General features: G+C 40.8%; 1 protein-coding gene across 1 annotated transcript in view; it reads left to right on the top strand.

The window, feature by feature from the left end:
• LOC120019924 (collagen alpha-1(XI) chain-like) overlaps window positions 1-13618 on the top strand; it is a 198359-nt gene that overhangs the window by 169547 nt on the left and 15194 nt on the right. The window contains exons 44-49 of the mRNA XM_038963335.1: window positions 896-1003; window positions 2695-2748; window positions 2954-3007; window positions 7351-7404; window positions 10937-10990; window positions 12992-13099. Coding sequence (XP_038819263.1) covers window positions 896-1003; window positions 2695-2748; window positions 2954-3007; window positions 7351-7404; window positions 10937-10990; window positions 12992-13099 — 432 coding nt within the window. The remainder of the gene's footprint in view (window positions 1-895; window positions 1004-2694; window positions 2749-2953; window positions 3008-7350; window positions 7405-10936; window positions 10991-12991; window positions 13100-13618) is intronic.

The raw sequence follows: 13618 nt of genomic DNA, 5'->3' as shown, positions 1-13618 counted from the left end.
AGACAGGGACAGATAGTGACAGGTAGGGAGGGAACAGACAGGGACAGGTAGTGACAGGTAGGGAGGGAACAGACAGGGACAGGTAGTGACAGGTAGGGAGGGAACAGACAGGGACAGATAGTGACAGGTAGAGAGGGAACAGGGACAGATAGTGACAGGTAGGGAGGGAACAGACAGGGACAGATAGTGACAGGTAGGGAGGGAACAGACAGGGACAGATAGTGACAGGTAGGGAGGGAACAGACAGGGACAGATAGTGACAGGTAGGGAGGGAACAGGGACAGATCAAACTTTACCGGTGTGACACCCACTGATCCTCAGTGTGATAACAGTTGTGACGTTTCTCTCTCCAGGGCCCCAGAGGAGAGACAGGGGAGAAGGGAGAGATAGTTCTGATATCAATGTGATAACCATGCTGATATCTCTCTCCAGGGCCCCAGAGGAGAGACAGGAGATAATTCTGATATCAATGTGATAACCATGCTGATATCTCTCTCCAGGGTCCCAGAGGAGAGACAGGGGAGAAGGGAGAGATAATTCTGATATCAATGTGATAACCATGCTGATATCTCTCTCCAGGGCCCCAGAGGAGAGACAGGGGAGAAGGGAGAGATAATTCTGATATCAATGTGATAACCATGCTGATATCTCTCTCCAGGGCCCCAGAGGAGAGACAGGAGAGAAGGGAGAGATAATTCTGATATCAATGTGATAACCATGCTGATATCTCTCTCCAGGGTCCCAGAGGAGAGACAGGGGAGAAGGGAGAGATAGTTCTGATATCAATGTGATAACCATGCTGATATCTCTCTCCAGGGCCCCAGAGTAGAGACAGGGGAGAAGGGAGAGATAGTTCTGATATCAATGTGATAACCGTGCTGATATCTCTCTCCAGGGCCCCAGAGGAGAGACAGGGGAGAAGGGAGAGTCAGGACCACCTGGAGCTGCTGGACCTGCTGGAGCCCGCGGACCCGGAGGAGACGATGGCTCCAAAGGCAACCCCGTAAGACACATCAGGCCCTATATTCAAAGATCTTTGACAACATCTCCATACACAATGTTTACAATAAGATAAACCAAAAGTATTTTTTTTCTGTTTTGTGGATCTATAACTGATACTGTAAATCATAGAGTCACTCATGTTATGATTCTGATCAACGGTATGTCTGTTTCCAGCGAGAGTGTGTGAGGAGTTGAGCGGTCGGGCAAATCCTACTCAACGCTCATGGGGCGGTACACCGTTCCGGCGCTCCACTAAAAAAGAAACGCTCCCAAAATAGTTTTTATAAAAATAGAAAAACACTCACAAGGAAGAAATAAATGCTGCTCCAAATCCGCTCCATTCAAAAACATTTTAAAATCACCATTCAAACCAACACTCATCTATTTTTGTGATTTCCTGGACCATTTTCAAATAGTCTACATGTCATTTTAAAACAGCATTTAAAAACACTAAACAGGTCAGGAGCCAGACAGGGTGCCTAAAAAGGAACGAAAATGAATTATTTAGGTTATATTATTTGAATTATTTCAAGGCTATAGCCTACGAAGAAATACATTGTGAAGCATTTGGGAGTGTGACACAATAGGCTGGTAGGAACATAAAGCACTCATTATTTAAATAACATTTCATTGTATTAAATCAATCACATCTATAAATTGTGCATATAAGCTGTGATTTAGAATTAAATACAAATTTAATGGTAAAATGCCTCATTAGGTTCAGTCTACAGTGCTTTTGAATTCCACTTTTTAGAAACAGGAGTTTGTCCAGTCTGTGTCTTCGGGCTCATGTGATGGTGCCTGGAGGGCCGACCTGCAGAATATCCTGTCCTCACTTGCAGAGCCACTGGGGATGATAAACACCCGTTTGGCCACTCTTTCCAGGCTGGGCAGAGATGCAGAGTTGTTTTTTAAAATATTTTTCTATAGGTAACCCTAAAGGTTTTTAGGCAAAATAACCCAATCAAAACAGAAAGCTTCTTGAACGTGAGAATATTCCAGGCCTATTGGGCCAAAATCATTGATGACCTATTGTATAGATAATAGAACAAATCTTTTCCCTCCTCTTAGTCTTGGTCCTCATCTTTGTACCTTGATTTTGCACCTGTGTGTGTTATCAGTTTCTTTATCAAAATATTTAGCAAACTCCATGACAGTAGCTAAAGCAAGGGGCTATAGCAGCACACAAGTAGACTACAAATGCTGGGCCTTTGGCTCACGCAGTGAACGCTACTAGAGGGAAATTGGAGCGGGCGAGAAGGCCGACGCTCCAGCCTTTGGGAATGCCGCTTTGTGCTGCAGTCAAATTGGGCACGCTCCAGCTCTGCTCCTCGCTCCGTTCCAGCTCTGCTCCTCGCTCCGCTCACACTCCAGATTCCAGCTCAAACACATCTTGTATTCTCTCTCTCTCTCTCCCTCTCTCTCTCCCTCTCTCTCTATCTCTCCCTCTCTCCCTCTCTCTCTCTTTCTCTCTCCCTCTCTCTCCTCTCTCTCTCTCTCTGTGTCTCTCTCTCTCCCTCTCTCTCCTCTCTCTCTCCCTCCCTCCCTCTCTCTCTCTCTCCTTCTCTCTCTCTCTCTCTCTCTCTCTCTATCTCTCCCTCCCTCTCTCTCTCTCTCTCTCTCTCTCTCTCTCTCTCCCCCTCTCTCTCTCCCTCTCCCTCTCTCTCTCTCTCTCTCTCTCTCTCTCTCTAGGGACCCGTTGGCTTCCCTGGAGACCCAGGTCCCCCTGGAGAGCCTGGAGTTGGTGTAAGTACTACGGGGATATATAAAGGGAATGTCATGATGCATCACAGGAGGGAAGTTAGGCAGAGACCTCTTAGACAGTATAAATGTAATTTATTGAAGTGTAACAGTAGTTTATGATCGATGCTAGTAAAAAGGAAGAGATCTCGCATGTTATATCAACTTAGAAAGTGATATCCTGACTTGTCTTTCTGTTGTATCTCCTCAGGGATTGGATGGCTTGGCCGGAGACAAGGGAGATGACGGAGACGCTGGTCAGCCAGTAAGTTTTGATTTATTTAACCAGGAAAATACCCTTGAGGCTATAGGATTGTGATGTTGTTGTTAGTGAGGAGAGAAAAAATAAGTAGGGAGTAGTCTTGTACACAAATACACGATATATACAACATTATGTGGACACCTCTTTAAATGAGTCGATTCGGCTATTTCAGCCATACCCGACTGCTGACAGGTGTATAAAATTGAGCGCACAGCCATGCAATCTCCATAGACAAGCATTAGAATAGCCTCACTGAAGAGTTCAGTGATGCCACCTTTACAACAAGTCAGTTTGTCAAATGTCGTAGTTCCAGTGAAGGGAAATCTTAACGCTACAGAATACAATGACATTCTAGACGATTCTGTGCTTCCAACTTTGTGGCAACAGTTTGGGGATGGCCCTTTCCTGTTTCAGCATGACAATGCCTCTGTGCACAAAGCGAGGTCTATACAGAAATTGTTTGTCGACCTCGGTGTGGAAGAACTTGACTGGCTTGCACAGAGCCCTGACCTCAACCCCATCGAACACCTTTGAGATGAATTAGAACACCGACTGCGAGCCAGGCCTATCTATTTATGTAGCTATTGATTTACCAAGCTAAAAACACGGAACCTAGCGCTAGCTAGCTAGCTGCTGGGAGGATGTTGTCAATGGACGAGTGGGCGAGTGACTGACTTTTTTCAGTTTTTCTGTGGCTACAACTAAAGTTGCAGGTGTCATTTGGTTGGCTAGCGAGAAATGTGAATCACTTTGCTAGCTAGCGATTCTGAACTTGAAATGACTGTTAACCACAGTTAGAATATCTCTTACTTGTCAATCAAATGTATTTGGCATCGATCAAACGGGCGGGCAGGCAAGTTCCCATTCAGGTGTAAAATCGGCGGTTGGGACAAGCATGCATTGGCAGGAACAGCGAGCAGGCTACAGTACTATTCCCCATTGTCTATCAGTGCAATGATGACAAGTTTGAGAGGGTTTACCTACTGTACTGTTCCCTCGTTAGATTTTAGCTCATCTTGCTTTGGCTAGCATTAGTTGTTGATCTTGTTGTTGGGGGTAAAATGTCAGCCACTCGTCCAATGACAACATCCTCCCAGCAGCTAGCTAGCTAGCGTTAGGCTCCCGATTGGTGCAGCGGTCTAAGGCACTGCATCTCAGTGCAAGAGGCGTCACTACAGTCCTTGGTTCGAATCCAGGCTGTATCACATCTGGCCGTGATTGGCAGTCCCATAGGGCGGCGCACAATTGTCCCAGCGCCATCCGGGTTTGGCCAGGGTAGGCCGTCATTGTAAATAAGAATTTGTTCTTAACTGACTTGCCTGGTTAAATAAAGGTAGCTTTTTTAAAAATGCATAACTGAGGGAGAGAGAGACTATGTTTTCATGGTGGTTTGATCAATAGGAATGTAAAGTTCCCCAAATGTAAGAGGACTCCTGTGGTATTTACATATTTGCAGAAATCCATTCAAGTGGCTTTTGTTAAATGCTTTCTAATGATCTAATGTCGTGCTGTTGCTGCTGCCTGTAAAAACACCCTCCAGTTCAAAGTGAATGATGGCAGGCTTGTGTGGCAAATAGCTTATTTCTTGTTGTTGATGATGTTGTTGTTGTTTAGGATGATGTTGTTGTTGTTGTTGTTGTTTTTGTATTGTGAATCTGTTACCTATTGTAACTGGTCGGGGTGTGTTGTTGTTGTTGTTGTTGTTGTTGTGGTACCTATTGTAACTGGTCGGGGGGTGTTGTTGTTGTTGTTGTTGTTGTTGTTGTTGTTGTTGTGGTACCTATTGTAACTGGTCGGGGGGTGTTGTTGTTGTTGTTGTTGTTGTGGTATCTATTCTAACTGGTCGGGGGGGTGTTGTTGTTGTTGTTGTTGTTGTGAATCTGGTATCTATTATAACTGGTTGGGGGGGTGTTGTTGTTGTTGTTGTTGTTGTTGTTGTTGTTGTTGTTGTGAATCTGGTACCTATTATAACTGGTTGGGGGGGTGTTGTTGTTGTTGTTGTTGTTGTTGTTGTTGTTGTTGTGGTACCTATTGTAACTGGTCGGGGGGGTGTTGTTGTTGTTGTTGTTGTTGTTGTTGTGGTACCTATTGTAACTGGTCGGGGGGGTGTTGTTGTTGTTGTTGTTGTGGTACCTATTGTAACTGGTTGGGGGGGTGTTGTTGTTGTTGTTGTTGTTGTGGTACCTATTGTAACTGGTCGGGGGGGTGTTGTTGTTGTTGTTGTTGTTGTTGTGGTACCTATTGTAACTGGTCGGGGGGGTGTTGTTGTTGTTGTTGTTGTTGTGAATCTGGTACCTATTATAACTGGTTGGGGGGGTGTTGTTGTTGTTGTTGTTGTTGTTGTTGTTGTTGTTGTTGTTGTGGTACCTATTGTAACTGGTCGGGGGGGTGTTGTTGTTGTTGTTGTTGTTGTGGTATCTATTCTAACTGGTCGGGGGGGTGTTGTTGTTGTTGTTGTTGTTGTGAATCTGGTACCTATTATAACTGGTTGGGGGGGTGTTGTTGTTGTTGTTGTTGTTGTTGTTGTTGTTGTTGTTGTGAATCTGGTACCTATTATAACTGGTTGGGGGGGTGTTGTTGTTGTTGTTGTGGTACCTATTGTAACTGGTTGGGGGGTGTTGTTGTTGTTGTTGTTGTTGTTGTTGTGGTACCTATTGTAACTGGTTGGGGGGTGTTGTTGTTGTTGTTGTTGTGGTACCTATTGTAACTGGTCGGGGGGGTGTTGTTGTTGTTGTTGTGGTACCTATTGTAACTGGTTGGGGGGTGTTGTTGTTGTTGTTGTTGTTGTTGTTGTGGTACCTATTGTAACTGGTTGGGGGGGTGTTGTTGTTGTTGTTGTTGTTGTGGTACCTATTGTAACTGGTCGGGGGGGTGTTGTTGTTGTTGTTGTTGTTGTGGTACCTATTGTAACTGGTTGGGGGGGTGTTGTTGTTGTTGTTGTTGTTGTGGTACCTATTGTAACTGGTCGGGGGGGTGTTGTTGTTGTTGTTGTTGTTGTGGTACCTATTGTAACTGGTCGGGGTGGTGTTGTTGTTGTTGTTGTTGTTGTTGTTGTTGTGGTACCTATTGTAACTGGTCGGGGGGTGTTGTTGTTGTTGTTGTTGTTGTTGTTGTGAATCTGGTACCTATTGTAACTGGTTGGGGGGTGTTGTTGTTGTTGTTGTTGTGGTACCTATTGTAACTGGTCGGGGGGGTGTTGTTGTTGTTGTTGTGGTACCTATTGTAACTGGTTGGGGGGTGTTGTTGTTGTTGTTGTTGTTGTTGTTGTGGTACCTATTGTAACTGGTCGGGGGGTGTTGTTGTTGTTGTTGTTGTTGTGGTATCTATTCTAACTGGTCGGGGGGGTGTGTTGTTGTTGTTGTTGTTGTTGTTGTGGTACCTATTGTAACTGGTCGGGGGGGTGTTGTTGTTGTTGTTGTGGTACCTATTGTAACTGGTCGGGGGGGTGTTGTTGTTGTTGTTGTGGTACCTATTGTAACTGGTCGGGGGGGTGTTGTTGTTGTTGTTGTTGTGGTACCTATTGTAACTGGTTGGGGGGTGTTGTTGTTGTTGTTGTTGTTGTTGTGGTACCTATTGTAACTGGTCGGGGGGTGTTGTTGTTGTTGTTGTTGTTGTGGTACCTATTGTAACTGGTCGGGGGGGTGTTGTTGTTGTTGTTGTTGTTGTGGTACCTATTGTAACTGGTCGGGGGGGTGTTGTTGTTGTTGTTGTTGTTGTTGTTGTGGTACCTATTGTAACTGGTCGGGGGGTGTTGTTGTTGTTGTTGTTGTGGTACCTATTGTAACTGGTTGGGGGGTGTTGTTGTTGTTGTTGTTGTTGTTGTGGTACCTATTGTAACTGGTCGGGGGGTGTTGTTGTTGTTGTTGTTGTTGTGGTACCTATTGTAACTGGTCGGGGGGGTGTTGTTGTTGTTGTTGTTGTTGTTGTTGTGGTACCTATTGTAACTGGTCGGGGGGGTGTTGTTGTTGTTGTTGTTGTTGTTGTTGTGAATCTGGTACCTATTGTAACTGGTCGGGGGGTGTTGTTGTTGTTGTTGTTGTGGTACCTATTGTAACTGGTTGGGGGGTGTTGTTGTTGTTGTTGTTGTTGTTGTGGTACCTATTGTAACTGGTCGGGGGGGTGTTGTTGTTGTTGTTGTTGTTGTTGTTGTGGTACCTATTGTAACTGGTCGGGGGGGTGTTGTTGTTGTTGTTGTTGTTGTTGTGGTACCTATTGTAACTGGTCGGGGGGTGTTGTTGTTGTTGTTGTTGTTGTGGTACCTATTGTAACTGGTCGGGGGGGTGTTGTTGTTGTTGTTGTTGTTGTTGTGGTACCTATTGTAACTGGTCGGGGGGGTGTTGTTTCAGGGTCCATCTGGTCCTTCTGGAGAAGCTGGACCTCCAGGACCACCCGGCAAGAGGGTAAGTGTCTGCCAAGAAAACTTTGTGATCCCGCAAAGGTATTCGCTAACAGAGCTAACACATGTTCCAGGTTTCAAAGGTATTCGCTAACAGAGCTAACACATGTTCCAGGTTCCAAAGGTATTCGCTAACAGAGCTAACACATGTTCCAGGTTCCAAAGGTATTCGCTAACAGAGCTAACACATGTTCCAGGTTCCAAAGGTATTCGCTAACAGAGCTAACACATGTTCCAGGTTTCAAAGGTATTCGCTAACAGAGCTAACACATGTTCCAGGTTCCAAAGGTATTCGCTAACAGAGCTAACACATGTTCCAGGTTTCAAAGGTATTCGCTAACAGAGCTAACACATGTTCCAGGTTTCAAAGGTATTCGCTAACAGAGCTAACACATGTTCCAGGTTTCAGGCAAGGTTACTCGTCATTATCCAAAATTGTAGATATTGCTGAATTTAAATACTTAGCTACAATGGACTATAATACATATCTGATTTGCCTTGGTTGAGCAGCAACTCTCCACACAAGCCAATATTCAGAGACGGTTTTGTTCTAGATTAGTTTTATAATATTCAGAGACGGTTTTGTACTAGACAAGTTACTATATAAGTTTTATAATATTCAGAGACGGTTTTATACTATTAGTTTTATAATATTCAGAGACGGTTTTATACTAGATAAGTGACTATATAAGTTTTATAATATTCAGAGACGGTTTTGTACTAGATAAGTGACTATATTAGTTGTATAATATTCAGAGACGGTTCTATTAGTTGTATAATATTCAGAGACGGTTTTGTACTATTAGTTTTATAATATTCAGAGACGGTTTTGTGCTATTAGTTGTATAATATTCAGAGACGGTTTTGTACTATTAGTTTTATAATATTCAGAGACGGTTCTATTAGTTGTATAATATTCAGAGATGGTTTTGTGCTATAAGTTGTATAATATTCAGAGACGGTTCTATTAGTTTTATAATAGAATAGCAACCTGTTTGAGTTCGTCTGACAGCGATGCGATAAACTTGAACTGGACTTGAGATAAACACTCAAGTCCAGGATATCAAGATGTCATTTCTACCTCCTGCACTTCCTGCTGATCGTGTCACACAACCCGCCTCAATGTCCACACGAGATTACCCGCGTCCTAAATGGCACACTCGTCCCTCTGGTGGAAAAGCAGTGCACTTTTTTAAGGGATAGGGTGCTATTTGGGAAACAGCCCTACAGTATGTTTTCTTACCACTTTTACAACCTGGTCCAATTAAAGCCATCACGTTTTAATGGAGAGCAGTAAAATGCTATAAACTGCTACACCAATACTGTAAAATAATGACGGGTTGGCACTGCATGACGGGTTGGTGACGGGTTGGTGACGGGTTGGTGATGGGTTGGTGACGGGTTGGTGACGGGTTGGTGACGGGTTGGCACGGTGACAAGAACAAGGGCTTTGTCCCAAACGGAAACCTATTCCTTTTGTAGTGCTCTACTTTTGACCAGGACCCATAGAGCTCTAGTCATATAGGTATTAATATAGTATTAATATAGTCATATAAGTATTAATATAGTATTAATATAGTCATATAAGTATTAATATAGTATTAATATAGTCATAACAGTATTAGTATAGTATTAATATAGTCATATATGTATTAGTATAGTATTAATATAGTCATATAGGTAGTAATATAGTCATATATGTATTAGTATAATATTAATATAGTCATATATGTGTGACAATAGTCATATAGGTATTAATATAGTCATATATGTGTGACAATAGTCATATAGGTATTAATATAGTCATATATGTATTAGTATAGTATTAATATAGTCATATATGTGTGACAATAGTCATATAGGTATTAATATAGTATTAATATAGTCATATAGGTATTAATATAGTCATCATGTAGTCATATATGTATTAGTATAGTATTAATATAGCCATATATGTATTAATATAGTCATGTATGTATTAGTATAGTATTAATATAGTCATATAGGTATTAGTATAGTGATAACAGTATCAGTATAGTATTAATATAGTCATATATGTATTAGTATAGTATTAATATAGTCATATAGGTATTAATATAGTCACCATGTAGTCATATATGTATTAGTGTAGTATTAATATAGTCATATAGGTATTAATATAGTCATATAGGTATTAATATAGTCATATAGGTATTAATATAGTAAAATAGGTATTAATATAGTCATATAGGTATTAATATAGTCATATAGGTATTAATATAGTCATATAGGCATAATATAGTCATATAGGTATTAATATAGTCATATAGGTGTTAATATAGTCATATAGGTATTAATATAGTCATATAGGCATAATATAGTCATATATGTATTAGTATAGTATTAATATAGCCATTTAGGTATTAATATAGTCACCATGTAGTCATATATGTATTAGTATAGTATTAAAGTAGACATATAGGTATTAATATAGTCATATATGTATTAGTATAGTATTAATATAGTCATATAGGTATTAATATAGTCATATAGGTATTAATATAGTATTAATATAGCCATATAAGTATTAATATAGTCATAACAGTATCAGTATAGTATTAATATAGTCATATATGTATTAGTATAGTATTAATATAGTCATATAGGTATTAATATAGTCATATAGGTATTAATATAGTCATATAGGTATTAATATAGTCATATAGGCATTAATATAGTAATATAGGTATTAATATAGTCAGCATGTAGTCATATATGTATTAGTGTAGTATTAATATAGTCATATAGGTATTAATATAGTAATATAGGTATTAATATAGTCATATAGGCATAATATAGTCATATAGGTATTAATATAGTAATATATGTATTAATATAGTCATATAGGCATAATATAGTCATATAGGTATTAATATAGTCATATAGGTATTAATATAGTAATATAGGTATTAATATAGTAATATAGGTATTAATATAGTCATATAGGCATAATATAGTCATATAGGTATTAATATAGTCATATAGGTATTAATATAGTCATATATGTATTAATATAGTAATATAGGTATTAATATAGTCATATAGGTATTAATATAGTAATATAGGTATTAATATAGTAATATAGGTATTAATATAGTCATATAGGTATTAATATAGTCATATAGGCATAATATAGTCATATAGGTATTAATATAGTAATATAGGTATTAATATAGTCATATAGGCATAATATAGTCATATAGGTATTAATATTGTCATAATATATTCCTAAAACAGTCATAGTATAGTCATTTGCTTCTAGTCAAGGTCATCCGTCATATAATGAGAAATTATCATCAATAGTTATTACTCATCATACAGTATATATATTTACTTGAATAAGCTCTGTTTTTTCCCAAGTGTATACTAAATAGATTTTAGGCTGGGTTTCTGTGGGGTTTCTGATTGATTGATGTTGTATTGTCTTTAGACTGTTTTAACCATCTGTGATTGGACACTGTATACCAAGCTGATGAGTGGTGCCTCTTTCCCCTCAGGGACCCATTGGACCAGCCGGTTCTGAGGGAAGACAAGGAGAGAAGGGTTCTAAGGTAAGAGGCACAGACGCACACACACACAGACACACACACACACACACACACACACACACACACACACACACACACACACACACACACACACACACACAGACACACACACAGACACAGACACAGACACACACACAGACACACACACAGAAACACAGACACACACACAGACACACAGACACACACACACACACACACCCACACACACACACACACACACACACACACACACACACAGACACACAGACACACACACAGACACATGCACACAGACACACACACACAGACACATGCACACACACACACAGACACACACACACAGACACAGACACAGACACAGACACCGACACACACACACAGACACAGACACACACACACACACACACACACACACACACACACACACACACACACACACACACACACACACACACACACACACACACACACACACACACACACACACACACACACACACACACACACACACACGTCCATTCAAACAGAAGTGTAGGATTAGAGTTGATGTGATGGAGATAGGACAAAAGCCTCTCAGAACTTCCTGGTCTGTCAAAGCTGGCTTCTAATTGGTTGTCAGAACGGTTTAATGCAGAACGGTTTAATCCTCCAACCCCATTATCCAATCTGACGGTAAATCCATGGATCTCCAATCTTTTGTGTCTGTTCTCATGGCTGATGGATGACATGTGGTGACTGAGGCTCTGTGTGATTGTTGTAATTCCCAAACACCTTTGAAAGGTGCTTTATCTGTTTAGGTTTGAATAAAACTTAATGTGAATAGAATCCTACCGAGAACTTCAGTATATATATATACGCTACCAGTCAAAAGTTTGGAGACACCGACTCATTCCAGGGTTTTTCTTTATTTTTTTACTATTTTCTAAATTGTAGAATAATAGGGAAGACATCAAAACTATGAAATAACACTTATGGAATCATATAGTAACCAACAAAAAGTGTTGAACAAATCAAAACATATTTTACATTTGAGATTCTTTAAATAGCCACATTTTGCCTTGATGACAACTGTGCACACTCTTGGCAGTCTTTCAACCAGCTTCATGAGGTAGTCACCTGGAATGCTTTTCAATTAACAGGTGTGCCTTGTACTGTATGTATGTATATATCATTTTTTTATTAGGATCTCTATTAGCTGTTGCTAAAGCAGCAGCTACTCTTCCTGGAGTTACACAAAACACAAAACATGACATAATACAGAACATTAATAGACAAGAACCGCTCAAAGACAGAACTAAATCAATTTAAAAATGACACGCGTAGCCTCCATATCAATACATTCACACAAACTATCCAGGTCAAATAGGGGAGAGTTGCGAGTTGTTGCTTTATCTGTTTTTGAAACCAGATTTGCTATTTATTTGAGCAATATGAGATGGAATGGAGTTCCATGCAATAATAGCTCTATATAATAATGTTCGCGTTCTTGAATTTGTTCTGGATTTGGGGACTGTGAAAAGACCCCTGGTGGCATGTCTGGCAGGGTAAGTGTGTGTGTCAGAGCTGTGTGTAAGTTGACTATGCAAACAATTTGGGATTTTCAACACATTAATGTTTCTTATAAAAAGAAGAAGTGATGCAGTCAGTCTCTCCTCAACTCTTAGCCAAGAGACACTGGCGTGAGTAGTATTGATATCGGCCATTCAACTTTTTTCGAGTCAGTTGTAGTAGTACGATACAACTGTATTGAACTGTATTAAACAGTTTTCACAAGTCTAATTTCTAGATCTGTCTTCCTTGTCTATAATATGTATTGAAAAGAAGCTTATTGCTCTGGTTACCCAGGCAAGTGGTTCTCAAACCTCTCCTCAGGAACCCTCACTACCGCAGGCTATATAAGGTATCTCTGGAAGGTCATGCTGAATGTATTTGAATGTAGCTGGGAGTTACTACTATGTAACTCCAGGATGTGGCTGAAGATATTGATACAGTGGTAATGAATGTTGTTGTGATTGTGTTTTGCAGGGTGAGGCTGGAGCCGATGGGCCTGATGGTAAAACTGGACCTGTCGGACCCCAGGGGCCCCCTGGGAAGCCTGGACCCGACGGCCTGCGTGGAATCCCCGGCCCTGTCGTGAGTTACCTAGCTATACGTCATCTGTTATTTATGATCTATACGTCACTGTCATGAGTTGCCTCTGAAGCCTCTGAAGCTAAGCAGGGTCGGTCCAGGTCGGTCTCTGGATGGGAGACCAGATGCTGCTGGAAGTGGTGTTGGAGGGCCAGTAGGAGGCACTCTTTCCTCTGGTCTAAGGAGATCCCAATGCCCCAGGGCAGTGAGGGGGACATTGCCTTGTGTAGCGTTCCCTCTTTCAGATGAGACATTACAACGGGTGTCCTGACTCTCTGTGGTCACTAAAGATCCCATGGCACTTATCGTAAGAGAAAGGGTGTTAACCCCGGTGCCTGGTGAAATTCCCAAATCTGGCCCTCATACCATCACGATCACATAATCATCCCCAGCTTCCAGAAGGCTCATTCATTCCCCCTCATCTCCCCTGTAACTATTCCCCAGGTCGTTGCTGTAAAAGAGAATGTGTTCTCAGTCAACTTACCTGGTAAAATAAGGGTTAAATAAATCAATAAAATTAGT

Source organism: Salvelinus namaycush, chromosome 25 (assembly GCF_016432855.1).
Source record: "Salvelinus namaycush isolate Seneca chromosome 25, SaNama_1.0, whole genome shotgun sequence".
Classification (NCBI taxonomy): domain Eukaryota; kingdom Metazoa; phylum Chordata; class Actinopteri; order Salmoniformes; family Salmonidae; genus Salvelinus; species Salvelinus namaycush.
The sequence above is the reverse complement of the archived record's forward strand: the minus strand, read 5'-3'. Positions and strand labels throughout refer to the sequence as shown.